General features: G+C 43.0%; 1 protein-coding gene across 9 annotated transcripts in view; it reads left to right on the plus strand.

Annotated features, from left to right (window-relative positions):
* Positions 1-21553, plus strand: part of MAPK8IP3 (mitogen-activated protein kinase 8 interacting protein 3) — a 78556-nt gene that overhangs the window by 52829 nt on the left and 4174 nt on the right. For 4 of the 9 annotated variants that reach the window (XM_072877721.1, XM_072877729.1, XM_072877728.1 and 1 more), the window contains 19 exons: positions 438-495; positions 1503-1655; positions 3271-3352; positions 5141-5292; positions 5912-5968; positions 6452-6622; positions 8230-8389; positions 9246-9341; positions 10821-10985; positions 11937-12102; positions 12567-12752; positions 13359-13545; positions 14328-14450; positions 14729-14809; positions 15346-15413; positions 16842-16990; positions 17846-18017; positions 18163-18276; positions 19691-19729. In XM_072877721.1, the coding sequence (XP_072733822.1) occupies positions 438-495; positions 1503-1655; positions 3271-3352; positions 5141-5292; positions 5912-5968; positions 6452-6622; positions 8230-8389; positions 9246-9341; positions 10821-10985; positions 11937-12102; positions 12567-12752; positions 13359-13545; positions 14328-14450; positions 14729-14809; positions 15346-15413; positions 16842-16990; positions 17846-18017; positions 18163-18276; positions 19691-19729 (2379 nt within the window). The remainder of the gene's footprint in view (positions 1-437; positions 496-1502; positions 1656-3270; positions 3353-5140; positions 5293-5911; positions 5969-6451; positions 6623-8229; positions 8390-9245; positions 9342-10820; positions 10986-11936; positions 12103-12566; positions 12753-13358; positions 13546-14327; positions 14451-14728; positions 14810-15345; positions 15414-16841; positions 16991-17845; positions 18018-18162; positions 18277-19690; positions 19730-21553) is intronic. The other 5 variants (XM_072877723.1, XM_072877724.1, XM_072877722.1 and 2 more) reach the window with 4 other exon arrangements.

Below are 21553 nucleotides of genomic sequence, written 5' to 3' on the forward strand. Positions count from 1 at the left end.
ATGTGTGGATCTGGCCAGCAATTTGGACAGTGTTCTGCTGTCCTCTGTGAAAATCCCATGAACTTCTACCTTCTTTCTGTATGAGTGATGATAAAAAATGGTTGCAATAGCTCATGGGTGAACCAGGAGTTACTGACTTGACTTCCCCTGACTGGTGTTAGTGAAGCTCTCCTCTCTGTCCCTCTCAAGGGAGTATGTCAAAGTTGGGGTAAGAAGCTAGGTCTGCATTTGGGCTGTTTACAGAAGGACACATGGGTGTCTTTGCTTGTGCTGCATGGTCTTTCAGCAAGAGGCACTCCACTCTCCACGGTAGGACACAGAAGCCTAGGGAAGCCTAACAAAAGTGATTTCTATTCCTCAAGCATGAGTCAGGCAGTGCCACACAAGCTTCCTATTTCTAGGAGAGCAGGTGAAAACTGCCTGGCCTTTCTTTTCAGGAATGGGAAAAGAAGTGGGGAATCTGCTGTTGGAGAACTCACAGCTACTGGAGACCAAGTAAGGAACTGTTGCGTGATCTGAACTGCCTGCCTAGTTATAAATGAGATGTCATCTTGAAGTAGGTCTTGGCCAGAACTCCTGCCTCACAGGAGCTTGCTTATTTATCTAACAGGTTCTCTTGAATACTTGTTGTTCATTCAATTGTAGAAGAGGAATTGCTCTTCTGAGCGACTTTCCTAACTGTTTCCTTTCTGCAGGCACTTGGGTGAAGTCTCTGGGCATGTGCTGGGAGGGTCTGATCCCAACTGAAATCAATGGCAAGCTTTTAATTAACTTTAGTGGGAATCTAGATGTGGGTCTGAGCCTCTGTGAGGATATTGCTGTATAAGTTTTTATTTGCAAGGTTTGCTATTTGGAAAGAAAATTTTCTTACTATTGAGAAGAGTTTTCAAAGATTTAATAGTTGATAAAGGAGAAGCAGACAATATAATGGACTTACTTTTTGAGAAAGGCATGGCAAATGAGATACTAAAGCTAAGCAGCCAGGAAGAGGAAGGCAAAGTACTTCCAGGGGAGAGTTGCAGAACTTACTATGACAGGAAGCTGCTGATTTTAAAGATTTTAAGATATTTTGGAGCTGATTGGAAACATTTATATCACGATCATCCACAATTATCCATGATTACAGATAACAGCAGTTCTGAAAGACGTGTTTCAGATCTTCATTCTGTTAAAAATAGATTTGAACCTCATGCAGATGATAGGTTGCCCTACACCTGCTTTCTGCAGTATTCTGCCATCTTCTTTCTTAAGGAGATGTTGGTCTGTCAGTCAGGATACAGGATTGAACAGACCTCATCCTGACCAATTATGGTGATTTCTGTGGTGTTCTGCAGCTTCTTCTTGCCAAAATCTACTTTTCATGAGTTATAGCTGGATTGAATTGTTTAAATACACTAATTTCAACTCTCCTTGTAGTGCCTGTAACTTTAGTTTCAGGTCTCTCTTATGGACAGCTGCTGGTTTTGGGCATTTTTGCTTATTGTCCCTTTCACACCTTTAAGAAATGCTTTGAACGTTGTGAAGAATGATTTGATTGCCAAGGTGGACCAGCTGTCTGGAGAGCAAGAAGTGCTGAAGGGAGAGCTTGAAGCAACAAAGCAGGCCAAAGCCAAAATGGAAATCAGAGTCAAGGAGCTGGAGGAGGAGCTGAAAAGGTGAGTGATTCACACCCTGCCCCAGGGAGCTGGGAGGACATGAGTGATAAACCCACCTCCTCTGTTTTACTCTGTTTCCCTCATGGAGGTTAGCATTGGAATTCAAAGGTACCTTACAGAGCACTTCAAGGTTCAAAGGTACACTTACAGAGCACATCAGAGCCTGATGGTAGGTGGTTGAGATACTTCTAGTGTTACATTGTTTTTATTGGTTTGAAATGGGTTATTGAACCTTAGAAAACCCGCAGAATTTTCCTCCCGAGGACTAGAATTCTGCAGCAGCAACTGCAAATCCAGGCTCCCTGGAGTGAAGTGTTCAGAGTTTCAATTTGCAATTAAAAAAAAAAGGGGGGGATGGGGGGGGATTTCAAAACCAATAGTTCTGAAGGAAACTGTCAAGAGCTTGATCCTCACAGCAGCCAAGACAGCTCTGAGAGGACTGAATGCCCATACATTTAATGAAAGAGCTAATACAGATTCCCACAAACAATATTTAAATGCCAGTATTGTTAATTGTTTCATTGTTCATGTTAAGAATGAGAAGAGGCAGAAGAGATTTTAAATTCCTATGCAGGTAGCATTTGGAGAGTTCCCACTTCTTATTTTCTGCTCAAACTAGAGAAACTGAAGCCTGAATGCCTAGCAAAGCCTGTGATGATTTCACATCCTTAAAAGTAAAGATGCCCCACGGGGCTCAAAGCAACATAATTACATTTTGACTAGCACTGTGGTATCTCAATTCAGAGGACAGTGTTTACTTTGCAGCTGGAATCTGGAAGGTTGCCTCTGTAGTCTGAGCACAAAATCACCAAGAGCAGCACAGACTGGTCTCTTTGTTGTTCAAAATGTCTGAAATGAAAGTAGTATCACAAGCAGTGGAAGTAGGTCTGATTTTTTAAAATGCCTTTTTGAGTCTTTCATAATACACATAATACATTTAATATATTATGCAGTAGGGACATGGACTTTTAACTGGCAAGTGTGCCTTTTTAGGAGGTGGAGACAGCATTTTTTTTCCACAGTGTCTTTGCTATTAATAGAAGTGCTTGTAGTTCAAATGGGACTGCATGGCTGCACCTCGGTATGGAGTTTAAAGAAATTAAAAGCACTTGGATAAATACTTTAAGTATTTTGTTAGCACAAATTTGGTATTCTCTTCTTTACCATTATGGCAAACTGTCCTTCACGTTAGAGGCTTTTTTCACTGCACTGAAAACAGAAGCAGCCCAGAAGAAGAACTTAAGCCAGCATTTTCACTGCTGATAATGGCTCAGTTTTCCCATGGTTAAGATCTCATCAAACATTTGAACATAGATTATGGCTCTGAAATAGAAATTGGGTGGACTGTTCCAGTGGTCAGTATTTTGGTGCTTACATCAAAGGTTCCAAAGAAATGGGGTGATGTTGGTGAAGCTCTTCAGAGTAACATGCTGCAAGAGAGAGAGAAAAATATCAGAGAAGCATCTCATAATTTGTACACTTAGCTTGCAGTTTGAAAACATTTCCTTGTGATTCATGCAGTCAAACCTTCCCATAGATGGTTCTCCTCCCAGAAGTCCTCAGGGCCAGCCAGGGTATCATTTGCTGGTTTGATGCCTTTTTTCCTGTTTCCTAGAGTGAAATCTGAAGCGATTGTTGCCCGACGAGAACCCAAAGAGGAGGTGGAGGATGTAAGCAGCTATCTCTGTACAGAATTGGTATATTACATTACTAAAATGCCTGCGGGGAAAGGGGGTTTATATACTTTCTCTATATTACTTCATATATGTGAGTCCTGAGATGCAGATTGATCTGCCTTCGTTAACGATGAGGGCAAAGCTGGTGAACATTGTTGCTGATGAACAATGCTAATAGACAGATGCCATGAGATTACCTCTTCATATGACTTTCAAACCATAGTTTGGCAAAGAAGAGCAGCCGACACAGTGGCAATACAATGCACAATGTGGTTTCTGCAGAACGGTGCTAGAGTGGTGCCCTGCTCAGCACCTTCCCATTTTATCTGGTTCTCCCTAATTTTGAATTACAGTCCAGTGTACACTGTGGTTTCTCTTGGGGTCTTTTGATAGTCAGGCTTCTCCAGAAGAGCTTGTCTCTACATTGGCAGTGAAGCTGTAAGCCATGAGGACATTGTGCAGTGAATTCCAGGTTATACAGACAGCTTTGCAGCAGTAACTGCCTTCTTCTATTAGTCCTGTAATCTCAGTCTTGTGGCATTGTTTTTCTTTTTCTTTTACATAAGCCAGCACTGCCTGTTACAGGGTGCAGGCAGAGAAGGCTCATGGGCTGTTCTTCTGTGACAGCTCTTCAAAGTTTTGGCTGAGGTAGAGGCTTTTCAACAAAGACCAACTGTAGCCAAAAAAAAAAGGCAAACCCAAGCGGTGACAGAGATTTTCCTTGTAAATGTCACTCTGCTGGGACAGGGAATTAGATACACTTCTTTTCAATATCACTGTGTTCTTACTTTGTAAAAGGTATTGGAGTAGGTTCAATTCTAGCCTAATTCTCTTGACTTAACTGAGGTGAACTTGGTCTGTTGAGAATTTAGGTAGATAGGAAAATTTTCAAGTTGTGCTTGTGAAATGCTGAAGAGGACTAGATTTCTTTTAATCTGAACTGACAGGAGGTCTGGGTTTTTTAAATTAAAAAAAAAAGTTTGTAAAATTCCTTTTCATTTATACACTTCTTGTTTTGACTGCTCATACAGGTTTATTCCAAGTCTGGGGAGGCTGGAGAGGGACTTGGTTAATTTGTGCTATTCCAGCTCTCAGCGGTACTCACCAGCCAGGCTGAGCTTGGGAATTGCCACAGTCTAGGCACAACCCAGTGGCACTTCCTAGTAATGAGTTCCCAGAATCCTTATGATTTATTTTTGGGCAGATATTTTCCGCCACTTAGTCATGTTGTTCTCATTTTCCACTCCTCAAAAGAGACAAAGAGAAACTCATTGCTTTTGCCTACTAACCCAAAGCCCCTTGTACCCTCATTGGAAGGCCAAGTTGTGTCACCAAAGAGGAAAATGCCTTTCTTTAGTTTCTTGTGCCCTACACCTTTATTACTGTGTACTAACAGAACACCTCCTTCCTAGTCCTCTTGAGGGGACGGATGGCATTACGTGCTGCTCCCTGCTGCTTGTGACTGGATTTGCTAATGAACTAAAACTTTGGTTTCCAAACTTCTGGACCAATGGACCACTGTCAATTCTCATAATTCCTTGCAGACTATCAAAGCACCTTGCTGGAAATAGTCCCTGCATGGGGTTTTTAATTTGGTGGTGGTTCTAATTCTAATTTCCATGGGTTTGCAGAACACCCCAGAGGTCCATGGGCTATAGTTTGGAGCTCACTTGAATAGAATTAGCACCTCATACAGGGGAATCAGGGGGTCATCAAACAGAACAGGAGGAGAGCTAACAAATATGTCTTTCTGTCTCCTGAATTGCCCTGTACTAACATCAATCCCCTTCCATCTTTTGTTGGCTGAAGCAGTGCTCCTCCCCCCTGCAGGACAACATTCCCATAGCTCAGCGCCGCCGCTTCACCCGTGTGGAAATGGCCCGGGTTCTGATGGAACGCAATCAATACAAAGAGAGGTTGATGGAGCTCCAGGAGGCTGTCAGGTGGACAGAGATGATTAGGTGAGACTGGGTGTTGGTGAACATTCCTATTTAGGACAGAACCTGGCCATATTTGACCTCATGGTCAATGGAACCCCTACCAAGATAGGGGTTGAGAAGTGCTGAAAGTTTTCCAAACTGTAGATGCTTCTCTCCTAATACCTAATTCTTTCTCTCTTATCCTTGAACCTGGGCTGCAAATCTCGAGTTGCCATCGTTACTTGGAGACACTGGGCAGTTGTTTGTCTTTCTTGTTTCTTGTGTGCTAAACTAGGAGAAGCTGTAGGGAAGAGGGTTGCTTCTAATTAATGAATTTTAAAGGCTATGGCTTGAAGTGAATATAATTCTGGGGTTTGTAGTTACCATACTAGTACTGTGGCAATGATAATATTGCAGGGAGTTGATAAAACTTTGAATTGAACCCACTTACTTGCACTTCATGTCAACATTGAAACATAAAGCAGTTGGGTGAGCTTACATTAAAGACCAGTGCACGTCACTTCCTCTGTTGTGTTTAGAAACATGTTAGAATGAATTCTGAATTTTGACGTGGTTTCCTTGATGGAAATGGCCTGCTGGTTGGCAGAAGCTTGCGTAAGAGATGCTGAAATTAACTTGCTTATGCTGTGTTTGTCCTTAGAGCTTCCCGTGAGCACCCCTCCGTCCAGGAGAAGAAGAAATCCACTATTTGGCAGTTGTAAGTTCTTTGGTGGTTTGTATGTAAGATTAAGAAAAGGGGAAGTGTTGCCATTTCAACTTTAGACAGCGACTTAATAGACTCTGACATGAATGAAACATCAACTAAAAGTGTTGTTAGCTGAACCCTTTTGCCTTCAAGGGCTTCCTTTGTCCTTAGTGAAATTAAAATCGGATCTGATCATCCGCATTGGTTTTGTTTTACAAGCTGAAAAAGATCATGAGTATCTTGGAATGGAAACATACATATACTCACAATCAGTTTTAATAAAGGGCTGTTTTCAGAAGGTATCTGTTTCTGGAAGCTAAAAACACCGTATGTCAATCAAACTGAGGACTTAGCTCTATGTTTGGAGTAGGGCAGTTTTCATGAAGGGCTTACAGCCCCTGGTTGCATACCTCTTGCTTCCCCTGTTGTGAATCTACGGTGTGTTGTCTCCCCAGGCACCTTTTCTCTTATTTGTTGGCCTTTTTCTGTCCCTAGCTTCAGCCGTCTGTTCAGCTCTTCCTCGAGTCCCCCACCAGCAAAGAGGACCTACCCGTCTGTGAACATCCACTACAAGTCTCCAACAACAGCAGGGTTCAGCCAGCGTCGCAGTCACACCATGTGCCAGATCTCCTCCAGCAGCCGCACCCTGGAGTTCTTCCCTGAAGAGTGAGTCGTGTGCTGTGTGCCAAGCCAGGTGCCCTTGCAGCTCTCCCAAATAGCAGCGTTTCTTAAAATAAGCTGTTTTCTGCTTTAAAAAAAGTCTGTGTGGTGTTAATATGTTTCTGTCTCTTGTGGTATATCTCCCTGATCTTTCAGTCATCAGTTACCACATGGATGGGCTCAGCAAACTTTGTCCTCCCAAACCTATCGCTGCCGTGGCTTTCTAGGCCATGATGATTCATCTCAGCAGGGACCACTGTAGGCTTGAGTTGGCCTCAACCCTAGTTCTGCACTCGTATTTGCAGACTGCGTGATAGAATGAAGTAGGGCTTTTGTGGTAGAGTGTGATGGCAGCACTGGGACAGTGGGATGGAGTGTCTTGCCCCAGCCCTGTTGACAAGGAGTGTAGATGAAGACAAAAGTTCTCTCAACAGCACATTTAGGTTACAATATTTGGTTTTAATCTTAACCATGCTAAAAAAGAGCCTCTAAGTGTTTCTAGTGCAGAGTCTGCTCCCTACCCTTTATGTCTCTGACATGAAGGGAGAAAACTCTTCTGTGCTTTGCTTTACTTCAAAATGTGTGTGTTCTACCATTATGAGGTTGTACAGTTTCATATGTGGTATGTTTTTGTGGAAGGACTTTGGAGAATGTGATAGTAAAGTATTACAACTTCTGCGATAAGAAGGCTTTGTTGGAAATGCACTAGATCAGGAGAAGAGAGATTGTCTTTAGAAGGGTAAATTTGTATTTTATAGATACTGACTGCCTTTATTCTGTTCTTTTTATCTGATTACAATATCATAGTCATTGTGTGGTGTCTGAGTGCTTTTCAGCAGTGCATTAAGCGATGTGAGTAACCACTGTCAGGAGCTGTTTGTTCTCTCATCCTCCCCCTAGGGGAGGAAGCATGTGCAGGGAAGTGTTTTGTTTTAGCGGGGGGTGGTTTTTGCTTTAAGTATATATGCCATTATGTGTGTATGTGTAGGGGTTTTGTTTCGGATTTTTTTGCTGATGTTCGTACCTTGGAATGATACTTTAAAAACCTACTGAGAGCTGGAGCTGATATTCAAACAGCCTTTGTTTATATTAAAACATATCTTAAGAGCTCACAGATCAATTTTTCTTTTAACCTTTGCCAGTGCAAAGCTGGATTTGTTTTTTTGAAACCAGCAGTTTCAACAGCAGTTAGTGCATATTTTCCTTGTCAGGAGAGAAAGCTTTAAAATGGACAGAAAAATAAATAGTTGACTATAATGAAGAAGGGAAGAACTCAAAATGCCTTCCTGATGGAGACATAAGATCAGTAAATTGTAACAGCTAAGCAAAAATGGGTGTAATCTCAAAGATTCATAGGCCTTATGGAGGGTTGATTCCCTGTTTCTGAAGGGCTCTTGGAGCATTGAAGTGGAGATGACAATGATTTGGCCTGCCACATCGCTCAGGTAACAGGGAGTTAGGGTTTAGGGATGCCTGTGTCTGCTTCTTAACAAGGGTTTTTCTCTCTCCGATTTCCTGCATCTGTTTGCAAAGATGCATTTGGTTTGCTTTGTGTTTCCTCCCCCTGCTATGGCAACACTCCCTTAACCTTCAGCTTCTGTTTTTAACCATAGATTGAGAAGTAACGCTGTTGCTTCTCTCCTCAGTGACTGTACATCCTCAGCACGTCGCGAGCAGAAACGGGAGCAGTACCGCCAGGTCCGGGAGCATGTGCGGAATGATGATGGGCGATTGCAGGCCTGTGGCTGGAGCCTCCCTGCCAAGTACAAGCAGGTAAGGACCACTCTCAGGACAGGCTGAGGAGACATCGTCTCCCACAGTGAAACCAGTGAAGACCTAACTCTCCCGCTAGTAACCTCAGCCTTAGTCCTTAAATATTTCATTTAGAGGTATCATATGCATGTTTTATTTGTATGATAATTGTAGGCACAGATTAAATTAATCTTTTCTGTATCTCCACCAAAGTCAATGGAGGGGGCATTCCTCTGCATAAAGGTACTGAAAGAACCTACCCTCAACCACAAGTAATTAACCTTCTTTGTCCAGAGCCCAGTACTTGTTCTTGTTTTTATTTCCTTTGTTATTATAATTGGGCTTGAACATCAGGTATTTCATTTATACTCTGAGAACTTTACTAATCGTTTGGTATAAAACCCAAATGCAGTGCAGTTTGCTCACACTTCTCCCCAGCAGTAACACAAAATCAAATGTCATCAGCCTCATTTGTTGGCCTATGACTCATTTAGCTGGTCAAAGACCACCTGAAAGGAAGGAGTCTTGCAGTGTGGCTTGAAAGTGGATGAGTTTCAGGCCATGGTGGAAGGGAACGCCAGTGTTCTGACTTCTTTGCAGGGAGCATCTGTTAACAACACTTTCTCCATCAGCAGTGCAGCGTATAGCCTCTGTTGACCATAACTGGGGCACCGCATCCTAGTGAGAGAGGCAGTCTCTTGGGTAGGCTGCTCCCATCCCTGTAGGGACTGTTTCATACAAGATGTGAGATGAAGCCTCAGCAGCACCCACCTCTGAGGCTAATAAGTTCAGTTCTGCCATATTGGTTACATCTCTTTTACCATACCCTGGTGTTTACAGCTTTGTACTGTCTTTTTCATCTTCTCTTCCCCCACAGCTGAGTCCCAATGGTGGTCAGGAAGACACTCGCATGAAAAATGTTCCCGTGCCTGTATATTGTCGCCCACTAGTAGAGAAGGACCCAACCATGAAGGTATGTTGTCTCCTTGTACTATTCTGGTCCAGAAAGGGGATATGGAATAAGCAAAGAATTTTGGTCGCTAAATGTGCAATTTTTACAACAATCTGGTTCTTTTTTTTTACATTATATATTCCAAATTCCGCTTCCTTTTTTTGAATGGTGGTTTCTAGTGTGTGTACGGAAAAGTACCTCTCTCTGTAAGGACATAATTCTTAGCTGATTCTGGTTGCCAGGTCACATGCTTCTGTCTTACATCTTACACTTTTTTGAGACAACTTATATAATACCAGCAACATTTTATGCTTATAAGGCTTTTGCTAAGACTCCTTAGGGTGTAATACAAAGCAATATAAAAATCCATGAAAACGAGCAGGTGAAAGTAAAAATGCATTTCATCACTCTCTTTTAGATTCCACTGTTGACCAGCATTCACTGGTAACAGGCCAAAATTATCTAGAGCAGATTTTTGTGAAGCTATGTCTGTCAAGACTAGAATATTTTGAGTAGAATTGCAGTTGAGAATAGATGGTGATCTCTCTGCAGGTAGCACATCTATCTGCTATAACTAGTTGTTTTGAAATAGGCAGTTTGTCAGTAACTTCATTCAGACCTGATTTTTAGATGTTATTCTGATGTTCAGGTTGTAAGAAAATTCTTATGCTGTTAGTTTTTTCTAGAAGGTTGGCATGATCTTTGGATAATTCTCTGTTCAGCATCTTTCCTTTATGATTTTGGATAAATCCAGTAAACTCTGTAGTCCTGTTCCCAGCATTCTCCTAAAAAACTATCTGGAAATAGCTCATAGGAGGTTAGCTAAACTGGATTTCAGAAAATACTCGGTGTGCTTCTTTCACTCTACACTTGTTATGCAGGGAGCTAAACCGGCAGATTTTTTTTTCACCCTTTTTTTTTTTTTGGTGACTTCATTTTTTGCTGTCTTACTACTTTAAATAGCTCTCTAAGATCAGGCGAATGCTGATTGTTGGGCAAAGGAGCGTGTGAGGAAGCAGAAGAGTGCAAGGAGTAGGAGGGGGACTAGGGAACAGGAGCACACGGAATGCGTATCCTCAGCCAAGCAGTCACTGTCAATTTTGTTTAAGCAGTCACGCTTATTGTACCCCAAGCTAGTAACATCTTGCTGTGTCCTGCTTGCTTTGCTGCAATGAGTTAGGAACCCCAGAGTCAGAAAAACTGGGGACATTTCAGAAACCTGTTTTCAGTTATGCACCTGATTTATTATCTTTATTTTCTTTAAATCTGTTAGTCACATCTGTTAAAAAAGTGATTTTCGTTAGGTTACAGAGAACCTTTATCTTACCTCCATCAAATCTGACTATGTCTTCTAGTAGAAGTCAACAAGTTCTTTTGTTTCCCACTAAATATTTTAGGTGTTTGACATGTGTCCGCAGTTCTCTACAAAGGTGCCTGAATTTCAGGAGACCTTGGAGCCTCCAGAATTCTTAGTTTAAGATTCCTTTTTCTGTTACTTAGCTGTGGTGTGCAGCTGGAGTCAATCTCACAGGATGGAGACCTTTGGAACAGGAGCCTGGGAATGGGCAGAAACTGGATCCTGGACGTGATCCCCTCAGCAGTGATAGGGAAGCAGAAGGCGAGGAGAACAACAAAAGTAACCATACATCTCCTGAAAAGAAAAAGGTCAGAAAAGAAAATGAATTTTTTTTTTTTCCCCTCCGGTGTTTTTTCTCATTCCATCCCTGACATGCCCCCCTCTCTCAATACCTTTGTACTATGCTATATAATGCTCTAACTTGTAATTCTGATGCATCATCTTGTGGGGTAGGGTTGTGGTATTCTGGCTCTTCAGAAGCTCTCTGTGTGATTTGGGATAAATCATCCAGGATGAAATTTTCCAACTTGTGCTTTTGAAACATTTGGCATTTTGAAAAAATTCCTAATAATAAGGATAATTAAGTGCTTGATGAGGTTGCTAGGAAGATTATGGAGTCCTCATCACTGTAAATTAAATAATAAATAAATTCAGGCAAAGCTTTGTTAAAAAGAACATAGACATAGCAGAGTCCGTGAGTCCATTTGTTTCAGAAGTTGAAGCTCTCAAGATTTATTCCAGCTCTGTTTTTTAATAGTCTTAAGTGGTTTTGTTTTTTTAAGAACCAAGCTGTAATTTGCAAATAATAATAATAGAACGTTTTATCCTTTCTGGTTCGTGGGGTTCTTTTGCACAGCTGTCTTACTGTGTGTCTTATAGCTGCCCTATAGTCTTCTGCGATCAGCTTGCTTAAACTAGTAGGTTGAGTGCATCCCAGCTCCATGGTATTCTGTCTAAAGTGAATGTTCAGTAATACATTAGTCAGACATCTCAGAAGATAAATTAATGGCCAAACTCCTCTTACCCTAGGGAGCCAGACAGGCTCTTTGGCCAGTGTTCCAGATACTAGTGCGGCAATGTGAATGAAATTTGCATGGCTCGTATTGTTTATTTGCATCAGCTAGGAAGAGACTTGGCTCTTTGAAGCTCTTTGAAGCCAGCATTGTGGCCTTTGCATGTGTAAATGTTGCCAAGCACTAATACACTCAGTCTGATCTGAGAGGAGCACTGATTCTGCCTGTGTGATTGCTCTCCTGAAGGCAAAGGAGCTCCATGAAATGGACGCCACATCCAGTCGTGTCTGGATCCTCACCAGTACGCTGTCAACAAGTAAAGTTGTAATTATTGATGCCAATCAGCCTGGCACAGTGGTGGACCAGTTCACTGTCTGCAATGCTCATGTGCTCTGCATCTCCAGCATCCCTGGTAAGTGGGGCCCAGGCACCGGCTGTGATCTGCACAGGGTCACCTGCTCCACTGAGGAGTGATAAATGTAGCGTCCTCACTTCAGAACTAACCCTTGGACCCTGCTACATTCTGTAATTGTCCCTCAAAACCATAACTCAGATCTTGCCTTCTTGTAGTACCTTTCCGTGGAGATCCCTCACTGTTGAACGCTTAGTAAGTGGTTCCTTCAGCACATTAAGGATGGCTCCTGGGGGCAGGAGTGAGCCTTGCCCAGGTTTGGGAGGGCTCTGTAGCTTGCCTGGATGTTGATGCTAGGGATGAGGGGATTCGCCATGATGTTGGCTGATGCTGTGGTGCCTCCCCAGGGTAGTGAACCCTGAAGGTCAGCATCTTCCATACATATGGTTACCTCAGGAGTACTGCTATATTTAAATTAGCAGTGACAGCTAGATTTATGGGAGAATCTGTTCTTTGCCCTTCAGCGGCCAGTGAGAGTGATTATCCTCCAGGCGAGATCTTTCTGGAGGGAGATGTAAATCCTGAAGAGTCATCTGGAACAGATGGTGTCTTGGCAGGAATCACTCTGGTGGGCTGTGCTACTCGCTGCAATGTGCCACGAAGCAACTGTTCCTCGCGTGGTGACACACCTGTGCTGGACAAGGGACAGAGTGAGTTTTGGGACATAAAACTGAATGGCGGTCCAATTATAGTTAGTCCCATATGAGCTTATGGTCTTACAGCTGCATCCTCCTGTCCCTGAGCTGACTACTTCAGAGGCCTCAAGAAGTTTCTTAATGTGGTACAGGAAGACCAAAGGCCCTTTTGGTACATTGCTCTTCAGAGCCCTCCTTTTCTCTCTGAGCGATCCACATCCTGCAGCCTGGTTGTGGGGGGTATAGCAGGGTATTTTGGACAGGTGATATGTTTGCCCTGCTACAATTGCTTCTGTTCTCATTGCTTTCTCCTCTGAACCATATCTTCTTGTGAAGTCAGTTAAGCCCATATGAAAACCATAGTGATGCTGACTCCATACTACAGTGGGCAGCCCTGGAGAGCTTCTCATGTTTTGCTAGTCACAGATTACACCTCACTTTAAAATAGCCTCCGTTCCCCAACCAAGCAGAAGGCATGAGGATGAGCTGCTGTCTGTGGTGCAGGCTCAGGGCTTGATTGAATTTGGCAGGGAAGGATAAATTCAAAAACTGACAGCCTGATTTCTGTATAGGTAACTTACCAGCTCATTCTCCAGTATGTCTCACACTCTTTGTCTTTAGGTGAGGTGGCTGCTGTCTGCAATGGGAAGATTAACCAGTCCCAGTCTACTGAGGAGGCAACAGAAGCTACAGAGGTACAAGAGAATGGTACAAGCGAGGCAGAGCCTGCTGAGGCCCGGCCTGGGCCCCTCACGGAGCACGTGTTTACAGATCCAGTCCCTGCACAGGCACCTCTTAGGCAGAACGGGTAGGCAGTCTGGGGCCAAAGTGTCAGCTCAGTTATTTATCAGCTCTGTTTTCCTAAGCTTTTTGATATAAGAACCAGCCTGATCTTCTGATAAGGTGTCAAACTTTTTTCAGTTTTGTGCCTAAATAGTATTACAGATGGGATGATAGGGAGAGAAAGAAATGAAAATAAACGTGGTGCAGCCTGTGTTCAGCAGACTGTGTCAGCTGTTTAAGTGCAAATATTTGATCTCTCAGTATGAATTTAGACCCGCTGTTAAGACAGATCTTCCAGAGTACATGTACACTTAATGTTCTTACTGAAGGAGCTTATTGTTTCATGTGTAAAAATAATGATTGATTTATTCTAGTAGTACCTCTAATGTGCTGTAAAGATAATGAAGAAAACATATTCAGCACCCAAATATTTTTAAGACAATTGAGTCTGATGTGATGACCTGAGGACCAAGGTGGAAGTCTTGGATAGAAATTGTTCTTAAATGACCAAGTTGTTCAAAGTTGTTTCTGTTGAAGTTGGAAATAAACAGAGAAAATATTATTTGTATAATAGTACTGCCAAACCCTAAGTTAAGTTCTATAGATTTTAAGTACTTGCTATTTGTATTGGTGAGTCAAAAAGGAAGTTTTGCAAATTGCAGATTCAGGAGTCAAGCAATTAAAAAACACTGAAGGGAAGGAAGCAATTTGTGTATACAAGTGCCCTTATCTGCTTGTGAATGCCAGACGGGCAGTCTGTGCATTGCTGCTACTAAAGCCTCTAACAATGTTCTTTTGCATCTTCAGGGAGAATGGGCAGCTGAAGACAGAGTCAAGCACGACACTGCCGGATCAGGAGTTGAATGGGGATGCTGCTGGGACTTGCACCAGTGCTGCCCCCACCATGTGGCTGGGAGCACAGAACGGCTGGTAGGTTCCCCTTGGGCTAGCAGATCTCTCTGTCACCTCTGTTGTCCTCTGGGCTCCGCTTTTCATGTCCTCACACCTTTAGTTCACTTCTTGTTTCTGGAGTAGGTTTTTATTGCTCATCGTTGTTCTGAGCCCTCAGCTCATCATAGGCAGAGGGATTTAACCTCACTTTCTTACCTAACCTCCACCTTTCCTACCAGAAGAAAAGACTCAAGCCTAGGCAGGCTGAAGGTGTGGGGCCTTGCTGCTAACCCTCCCCGATTTGTCCTTTCTCACAGGCTTTATGTGCACTCGGCTGTATCCAACTGGAAGAAGTGTCTGCACTCGATAAAGCTGAAGGACTCTGTACTGAGTCTAGTGTAAGTGTGCATGCCAAGGGACACTGAAGGAGAAGGTTCAGTGCCAAAGCGATATTTTGGATGGGAGTAGCAGCTCTTTGTCAGTCATCTTTTTCTTTGCTCTTCTAAGTGCATTGGTTTGTGAAGAAGGATTCCCAAGGTTTTTGTTATTGGAAAGCCTCATACTGAGCCATTTTCGTGCTCAACTGCAGACCTGACACAATTAAATGAACAAGATACTAAATGAGATTAGCAGCATGAGGAGGAAATAAGTGGGGAGGAGAAAGAAAAAAATTCACTGGGGTGTACATTAGGTAGAATTTGTTGAAATTGGTGGACTTTGTAGTGTGAAGGAGAAGTTAACCTCAACAGGAAATGTATGGATGATCTTACTACAACAAAGGTAAGAGGTATGACCCTCGGCCCTTTGCAGGATGTTCCTGCAAGTGCTAAACTGAATGGGAATTGTAGAGATGGTATGCATGGATGTCAGAAAGGATTTGTTAGTCCCTTACTTCTACAGATTTTTGTAAGTATTTACTTTTCTGTGATTTCAGGCATGTGAAAGGGAGAGTCCTTGTTGCTCTGGCAGATGGAACACTAGCCATATTCCACCGGGGAGAAGGTAAGAATCTATGTAATAAGAGAAAACCAAACTTGGCCAAAAGTGTTTATGCTAAAACATCTAAGGCATACTTTAACACCATTTCCTGAGCTTTTCTGACCAAAAATGTGTGTATGTGCTGTGTAGCACATGTGGAGTAAATGCAACACTTCTAGGAATACATACGCTGTGCAGTTGTTTGAGGCACGCTTGGTAAATTTACTGCATTTGGGCCATATTGGTGTTACTGTGCATTCACTGTAACAGGGCATGCACAGGGAGCTCCACACAACTTAGGCTGTACCTGAGCAGATCATCTGTGCAGTTGCAAATAGGCCTACTGCTTCCCAGAGAAGTTGGACTCTGTATAAGTAGTGGAATTGGTCACTGCATATACAGCAGGCAGAGCTGGGATTCTCTGGAAGTCTGGAAGTCCCAAACAAATGGCGCCTTTGCATTACACTTGGTCAGTTTTTCTTGTTGCAAAAAAGAGATGTCTGAGTAATCTGACGTGCCTTAATCCTGTCACTTCAAGATATCTTTTGAATTCTGTATTTCTTGTCCTCTTCACTGTTGTAGGTTTTGTTTCCCTATGACTTGAGCAGTTTCTGAGCTGTGTTCATACCTGAAAGCACATGGGGATTTACTAACTGTGACTAATGTTTGTATATTAAGAACTTAGTTATTCATTGAGTAGCAGTTTATCCAGAAAGCTGAAATACAGAGATTTCTGGTTTTGTGCAATCTAAATTTTGATTCAGCCTTTGTCATAAGTTCAAGCCTGACCATTTACACATTAAAATTGTTCCCATCAGAAATAGGATAAAGCTTCATGACACAGAGGCCACCTGTCTGTGAAGGACACAGTATCTGCCTTGTTAGGTAGAAAATAAGCATGAGAGAAGGGAGGTTGATTCCTTATCCTGGATTTGACACTTCGGGGAAATTATGTTATCTGTCTGTGTATGAGGAAGCCTTATATCACAAGGACTGTATGGTCCTTGGGGAAAGGACCATACACTTTGGGGGAAATTATGTTATCTGTCTGTGATATGAGGAAGCCTCACACACAAGGACTGTAACGGTCCATTTCCTTTTAAGTTTCTGCATAGTCTTTTTAGGCTGTCTTTCTTCTTCCCCTGCTGTTTTAGTTGTACTTGTTAGAGAAGCCTGTTCACTTCATTACAATAAAAGGGTGTTTAAATTAGCCTGATTTGGAGAGCTTTCAGCCCACCAAACTAAAATTTATTGTCATGTATTCCGTAAGTATAAGGCTGTGCCCGAAGTAGTATTGTGGATTCATGGGAAGTTCACAGACATAAGCAAAATGAGCATTTGAGTATTACTTAAGCCTGTATACTGAGATATACATGGAAAGGTAGATGATTCTGTTGTGTACTGACATGTCATGAAGGAGATGCACCTTTCCACACTTGTTTTTCACCTTAGATGGTCAGTGGGATCTCAGTAATTACCACCTAATGGACCTCGGTCACACTCACCATTCCATCCGCTGCATGGCTGTTGTGTATGATAGAGTCTGGTGTGGCTACAAGAACAAAATCCATGTTATCCAGCCCAAGACAATGCAGATTGAGGTAAGAGAGCAAGTGTGTGTGTATGCATGCACATGCTCGTGTGTATTTATTCTTATAGCTGTTTTCTGCTGCAGTGTATGGAAATGCAGAACCTTTGTATTGTCATTGCTGACCGTAGGACCCAGGCTGTCAATCTGAGTCATGTTATGACCCAATCTGCCAGGGGGGTATTTATTCCTTCCTCCCTTTGCAGAGCTTAAATCTTTAGATAAATCTAAACTGAGCACTTTCTTTGCCTTTATTAGTGAGTCTATGAGGCCACATACTGTACAAATGTATGTGTGCGCTTTACAGCTACCCTTCATATATGGTCTGAGACTTCTCCATCTGTAGGTGTTGTGGCACAAAGGAAGAGTACAGTTAGTGAGCCCCAGTGATCCCACTTGCCTAATCAAAAAATGACGTTTAGAGCCTCTTGGTTGAAATTCAATACAGTGGTGTTGGTACAAACCTGTTTGACAGAGCTTGGAATAATTCTATCAAAGGGAGAAGAAGTGCTGAATCTGAAGTTCGCATCAGTGAGCCAAGGCACTTTGATCTTTGGAATTTATACTGGAGTTGTGTGTTTTCCTTTTCTACCAAGCACACTGAGAGCTCTTGGTTTCTAAATGTTCTTGCTCCTGAAGTGGTCTGCAAAGACCATAATCTCTGCAGAGCTGCTATACGACTCATCATTTCAAGCAAGGGATTTTCTGTATACTGTAGTGAACTTCTGAGGTCAGCTGGCACTAACACATTTTCTCCAAGACCTTTGAAACCCAAACAAGTGATCTCATTTGAGGAAAATGGAGTATACATGTAGATAATTGCAAACCTTCTGTTAACTCACATTGGTCCACCTATTTGGCATTTCAGAAATCCTTTGACGCCCACCCTCGGCGGGAGAGTCAGGTGCGACAGCTGGCATGGATTGGAGATGGAGTATGGGTTTCTATCCGCCTGGACTCCACTCTGAGGCTTTACCATGCCCACAGCCATCAACATCTGCAAGATGTCGACATTGAGCCTTACGTCAGCAAGATGCTAGGTGAGGCAGTAGGGACTGTCAGTAAATGGTCTGAGACCATTCAATGAATCATTCAATGGTCTGAGATCAGAGAGAAATCAAAATTCATTAGCAGACCTTGCCCAAAGTCATAACTGACTCTCCAATTCTTATGCATGCTTACTAGGCACTGGAAAGCTGGGCTTCTCGTTTGTGCGGATTACAGCCCTGCTCATTGCTGGCAACCGCCTCTGGGTAGGGACAGGGAACGGTGTCGTCATCTCCATTCCATTGACTGAGAGTAAGTGACATTTATTGGAGATACTTCTATGTCCCCCCCTAAAAAAGGAACACTTTTGCGTGTTATTTGTGCAGCATGGCTCTGGCAGGCTAATGCTTTCTGGACATTTTTACTCTGAACCTGACACACCTTTGATCATAGCAGTGTTCAGAGAGAAGAGCCCTGAGTATGAGCAACCCTGAACTTGGTTTAACTCTTCCTTTTTAAGAAATTAAGTGTTCAGTTGAATGGATTTAACCTGTTTAAAACCAAATAGGTATTTGTTACTGTCCCTTTCAGTTCAGTTGAAGCCATTTCCTTCTTGGGGGACCAATGACATCTCTACTATCCATACAGTCTTCTTTTTTGAGCATGACCGTGACAGAGCAGACTGATGTGAACTGATTCTGTAGCTACTGGAAAGCAGGAGAAACAAAGCTTTGGGAACTGTAGTAAGTCTCCAAAAGGAGGCCATGGGATGAGAAGTCACCAGGAAGATCTCCCTGGAAATTTTGTTTTGGCATAGACATCTAAACGTCTCCATAACAGTATTTTCCAGAAACTGACCTTAGAAAAGCTTAATTTACTCAAATTAGGGCTCAGCTTTATCAGTCAAGTAGAAATCAGTATCCTACACCAAATCCAACCTGGTGAGGAGACCCAGCAGTAGTAGTTAATAGGTGCATCTCTGGAGCTGGAAGTTTAGTTGAAGCTCTTAGTAATCCTGTTCTATACCTGCCAGTCAGCATCTAATTTTGAAGGTCTGTTCCAGATTATAATGGGGGAGTAGGATTTGAGGCTGATGCAGTTGCTTTCAACAGAAAGCAGCCAAATTTACATTTTTCTCGCCACTGCTAGCAGGAAAACTGAGAAGCAAATGGCTCTTGTATAAGAGGAGCAAACCTATTGTAATCCTCCTGGAAGTCAGGGCTGAGATGGTGTCCTCTAAGGCTAGTGGAGCTGGATATGCCCAGGGCTGACACCAGGAAGCCAGTGACACAGTCATCTTTGCACATTGCAATCTTGGTCTCATTTCTGAATCCCTGTTTTAAAGCCCATTCTTTCTTAGGGCTTGCTGTCCTAATTCTGAGTTAAGCTTGTTCCCTGCTGTAAACCAGTTGTGTTATCTTCTGGTGTTTCTGTAAAAATGTGGTAAGCAGTAAGGTCTCACTAGAAACTTCAGCAATGAATCCTTGTGACCATGGTCCCTCTCCCGTCTCAGATATTACATTTGTCCTTGTAAGATAAGAGCCAAGTGAGCAAGAAGTGTTGGTATAAAGTGATCCAAGCCTGTAGCTCCTGTTGTGGTTTCTCTAGATTTTATACATTTCTGTTGCTCCCTGAATTTTCTCCCAGTAATCAGCTTTTTCTTCTCTCCCATCCTGCCTGTCTCTTCCCGTGCCCCTCTGTGTTCCCACTCCTTGCCTGTGCCTAGCTGTAGTCCTCCACCGAGGCCAACTCCTTGGGCTCCGGGGTAAGTCCATTGCCTCCTTCCTTCAGCTTTCACTCCTTTTGCACTCATTCACCTTTGCAGTCACTTTCCCATGCTTCCATCCTGCCATTCAGCTCTCTCCATCCATTTTTCCTCATCACTCTCTCAGTTTAAGTTGATCTGAGAAAAGCGACCAGAGACAGTAATGTAAATATCCTCATTTTGCACGGCTAAAACCATTTGCATCCATCTCATTAGCCATCCCTCTGGTTTTTTTGTGTCAAGAGTACTTTATTCTTCATCAGTAGTTCCCTTATTGTGGTAGGCTAGGTTTGAGATGGGGACTGTAAAGGTTCATTCAGTCAGAGAGTTCCAGGAAGCAGTAGACTGTTCTTCCAAGGTCTTCCTTGGTCATTCTTGGTTTTCCAAGGATGCTTCTCTCATTGGTTCCAGGCCAATGGCAGCAGGTGCTGTGTTACCTGCCAGCTGCAAGTAATCAACCAAGACTTTTAACCAGGGGGGACTTTGATAAACATTAAGAATTGTTTGGTTTTGTGCCAGTTAAGGCAGGGTCTGAGTTCAAATTTATGCTTACCTTAGCCTCTCCAGGGTCAGAAAGGAGTATTTTTTTCCCATTGTAAGACATTTCTGTGGCTGCCCAGAAGCATTATGAACATGTGTCTCTTCCTTTTAAAGCATCTGATGTTGGCTGCAGTAAGAAGCCAGGTATTGAGTGAGAAGAAGTGCTAGTACCAGCCCTGTCTGTCAATCGGATGAGCTCATCCAGTTATAGCTGCTCACAGCAAACCAAAGCACAGAGGTGCAGAGAGCCTTCATCTTGGGGATCTTCCCCCTGCACACACTGCTTCTCATTCTTCCATCAAAATATTTGTGCTTGTCTTGCCATCCTGGCTTGAGCCTGATAGGTAAAAGTCTCTTTTGTCCAAGTCACTTAATAATTGAAATCCAGCCCAAGCCAAAATACAGAACTATAGATAATTAAGCAAGCAGTTCAGTTCTCTCACAGAAAGTGAAAGCCTTCTGATTTTAGTGCTGTTTCTGTTTTACTGATGTGGGTACATGCGGAAGGAAAGCATCTCCCATCCTGAGCTCTGAGCACTGGTCTCTGTTCCTTGGTGAGTGGAAGCATTCACGTTCTCGGAGCCTAGACATGAAGGATGCAGGCCCCTGAGCCCACCTTGAAATCCTTAGAAGCTGTGGATGGTGAACATCCTTCAGATGTTCATTGCTTAAGTAGCTGATCTTCTGGTATCACGGCTAAATCAAGGACTAAGGAAGGACCTCACTCCACTGCTGTGATATTTACTGGGCTGAGAGGCCCAGAGCTTTCAGCAGCCTGTGTGCTCACAGCTTGGCATGGGCAAAGGACTTAACTTGGAAACTGAGCAACTTCACCAATGCAAAAAATAGCAGTAATTCTCCTCCAGGTGCCCTTAATGTCTCATGGGTACAGTGGACACCTTTGGATACCCTGCCAGGTACAAAAGACCAAGGTTGATGCTAGGACAGTAGGTGATTTCTGGAGCCTCGACAGGATTGCTGCTGGTGAAGAGGCATTCACTGGGACACCTCAGAGACCTTGTCTAGCTTGCCCTAGGGTCACTCTTGCCCACCACCGCCAGGGATGTGTGCCTCATTAGTAGCCAAATACTAGATTTGATGAGAAAATGTAGTTTGTTATAATGGGTGGATTGTTAGCAGCCTAAGAGAGAGGGATGTGTAGTCTAGTGTGGTATCCTCCATCACATCCTTTACACAAGACCTTTAAAGAGACCTGCGCCTTTAAAGGTTTTCCTTCATGGCTCATGAGTTTTCTCTTTGACTGAGTCCCTTCTGTAAATGGGA

This window comes from Ciconia boyciana, chromosome 13 (genome assembly GCF_034638445.1).
Source record: "Ciconia boyciana chromosome 13, ASM3463844v1, whole genome shotgun sequence".
In the NCBI taxonomy this organism is placed as follows: Eukaryota; Metazoa; Chordata; class Aves; order Ciconiiformes; family Ciconiidae; genus Ciconia; species Ciconia boyciana.